At 67.8% G+C, this 2,745-nt stretch overlaps 1 protein-coding gene across 1 annotated transcript; it reads left to right on the forward strand.

Moving 5' to 3' along the window:
• Positions 1 to 1,458: 1,458 nt before the first annotated feature.
• Positions 1,459 to 2,420, forward strand: LOC141478550 (uncharacterized; the record flags this gene model as incomplete). Its single annotated transcript, XM_074167588.1, has 1 exon — positions 1,459 to 2,420. A coding segment is annotated over one exon (962 nt), but the record flags the coding sequence as incomplete, so codon positions are not given.
• Between the last annotated feature and the right edge of the window lie 325 nt (positions 2,421 to 2,745).

Raw genomic sequence — 2,745 nt, forward strand, 5'->3', positions numbered from 1 at the left:
CCCCCCCAGGATGTGGGGCTGGGATGTGGGGGTCCCCCTGAGGGATGTGGGGACCAGACATTGGGGTCCCCCCTGGGATGTGAGGGTCCCCCTGGGATGTGGGTCCAGGATGTGGGGGGTCCCCCGGGGATGTGGGGCTGGGATGTGTGGGTCCCCCCCGGGATGTGGGGCTGGGATGTGGGGGTGCCCCCTGGGATGTGGGGCCCAGACACTGGGGTACCCCCCTGGGATGTGGGGCCGGGATGTGGGGAACCCCCCCGGGATGTGGGGCCGGGATGTGGGGGGTGCCCCCTGGGATGTGGGGCTGGGATGTGGGGAACCCCCCTGGGATGTGGGGCCGGGATGTGGGGAACCCCCCGGGATGTGGGGCCGGGGATGTGGGGGTCTGACACCCTGAGGTGTCCCTCTCCCCCCGCCCCACAGGCTGCCCCATGGAGGCCGGAGCTGCTGAGGAGACCCCCAAGGAGGCGGCGGCAGGGTGAGACCCCAGGGACCCCCCTGTGCGGGACCCCCGGGGGGGGGGGGGGGCAGAAGGGGGGGACCCCGGCATCCGGGACCCCTTGAATCACCCCAGAAGGGGGTCAAGGAGGGGGTCTGGGTGTCTGGGACCCCCGGGGGGGGTAAAAGGGGGGACCCCGGCATCCGGGACCCCTTGAATCCGTCTGGGATGGGGGAAAAATGGGGGGGCTCAGCCATCCGGGACCCCCAACCCTTCCCCAGGGTGGGGTAAAAATGGGGGGGCTCAGGCATCCGGGACCCCTTGAATCCATCTGGAATGGGGTAAAACGGGGGGCTCAGGCATCCAGGACCCCCAGGGCGGGGCAGAAGGGGGGGACCCCGGCATCCGGGACCCCTTGAATCACCCCAGAAGGGGTCAAGGAGGGGGTCCGGGTGTCTGGGACCCCCGGGGGGGGTAGAAGGGGGGGCTCAGGCATCCGGGACCCCCAGGGTGGGGCAGAAGGGGGGACCCCGGCATCCAGGACCCCCAGGGTGGGCTAAAATAGGGGACCCCGGCATCCGGGACCCCTTGAATCACCCCAGAAAGGGGTCAAGGAGGGGGTCCAGGTGTCTGGGACCCCCAGAGGGGGGGGGCTCGGGCATCCGGGACCCCTTGAATCGCTCTGGAATGGGGTAAAAACGGGGGGGCGGGGGACAACGATGACGACTCGGGTACCCGCGACCCCCTGCCCCACACCTCTCCGGCGCCGTGGGTCTCTCCCTGACGGTCTCCCCCCCCCCCCCCCCCCCGGGCTTTTCTCCCCACGGCAGCCTCCTCCTCCCCCCCCTACACCTGCGGGGAGCGCGGCCGGTCCTTCCCCCGAGGGGCTGCCCTGCTGGAGCACGGCGAGGAAGAGGAAGAGGAAGAGGAAGAGGAGAAGAAGAAGGAGAAGGAGAAGAAGGAGGAGAAGAAGGAGAAGCCCTTCTCCTGCGGGGAGCGCGGCCGGTCCTTCCCCCGAGGGGCCGCCCCACTGGAGCACGGCGAGACCCACGGCGGCGAGGAAGAGGAGGAGGAAGAGGAGAAGAAGAAGAAGAAGAAGAAGGAGAAGCCCTTCCCCTGCGGGGAGTGCGGCAAGAGCTTCGTCCAGAGCTCCGAGCTCCTCCAGCACCGGCGGCGCCACAGCGGGGAGAAGCCCTTCGCCTGCGGGGAGTGCGGCAAGCGGTTGGGCCACGGGGCCACCTTGGCCAAGCACCGTCGCCTCCACCTGGGCTGCCAACCCCACCGCTGCGGGGTCTGCGGCCGGGCCTTCGGCCTCCCCTCGGCGTTGGCCCGTCACCGGCGATCCCACGGGGAGGAACGGCCTTTCTCCTGCGGGGAATGCGGGAAGAGCTTCTCCCTACGTTCCAACCTGGTCCTTCACCTCCGGACCCACGGCGGGGAACGTCCCTACCGCTGCGGGGAGTGCGGGAAGAGCTTCGGGGTCAGCTCCACCTTGGTGAGGCACCAGCGCATCCACACCGGGGAGAGACCCTACGGCTGCGGGGTCTGCGGCCGGGCTTTCCTCCGCGGCGCCCACCTGGAGCAGCACCGCCGTACCCACACCGGGGAGAGACCCTACGGCTGCGGGGTCTGCGGCCGGCGCTTCAGCCAGAGCTCCAACCTCATCACCCACCAGAGGGTCCACCTGGAGGAGGCCCAGGCGCTGGCGGGGAAGCTGGGTTTGGAGGGGCGGCAACTCAGCTTGGAGATGTTGGAGGAGCAACCGGGCTTGAAGGGTCAACTGGGCTTGAAGGGTCAACCGGGCTTGAAGGTGTTGGGGGATCAACCGGGCTTTGAGGGTCAACTGGGCTTCAAGGGTCAACCGGGCTTGGAGGGTCAACCGAGCCTGAAGGTGTTGGAGGGTCAACCGAGCTTGGAGGGTCAACCAGGACTGGAGGGTCAACCGAGCTTGAAGGTGTTGGGAGGGCCATCCGGGCTTTGAGGGTCAACGGGGCTTGGATGGTCAACCAAGCCTGAAGGGTCAACAAGGCTTGGAGGCGTTGGAGGGTCAACAGGGCTTTGAGGGTCAACCAAGCTTGAAGGGTCAACCGGGCTTTGAGGGTCAACGGGGCTTGGAGGGCCAACGAAGCTTGGAGGGTCAACCAAGCCTGAAGGTGTTGGGGGGGTCAACTGGGCTTTGAGGGTCAACTGGGCTTGGAGGGTCAACCAAGCTTGAAGGTGTTGAAGGGTCAACCAAGCTTGAAGGGTCAATCAGGCTTGGAGACGTTGGAGGGTCAACCAAGCTTGAAGGGTCAACCAAGCTTGGA

Source organism: Numenius arquata, unplaced genomic scaffold (genome assembly GCF_964106895.1).
Source record: "Numenius arquata unplaced genomic scaffold, bNumArq3.hap1.1 HAP1_SCAFFOLD_1873, whole genome shotgun sequence".
Classification (NCBI taxonomy): domain Eukaryota; kingdom Metazoa; phylum Chordata; class Aves; order Charadriiformes; family Scolopacidae; genus Numenius; species Numenius arquata.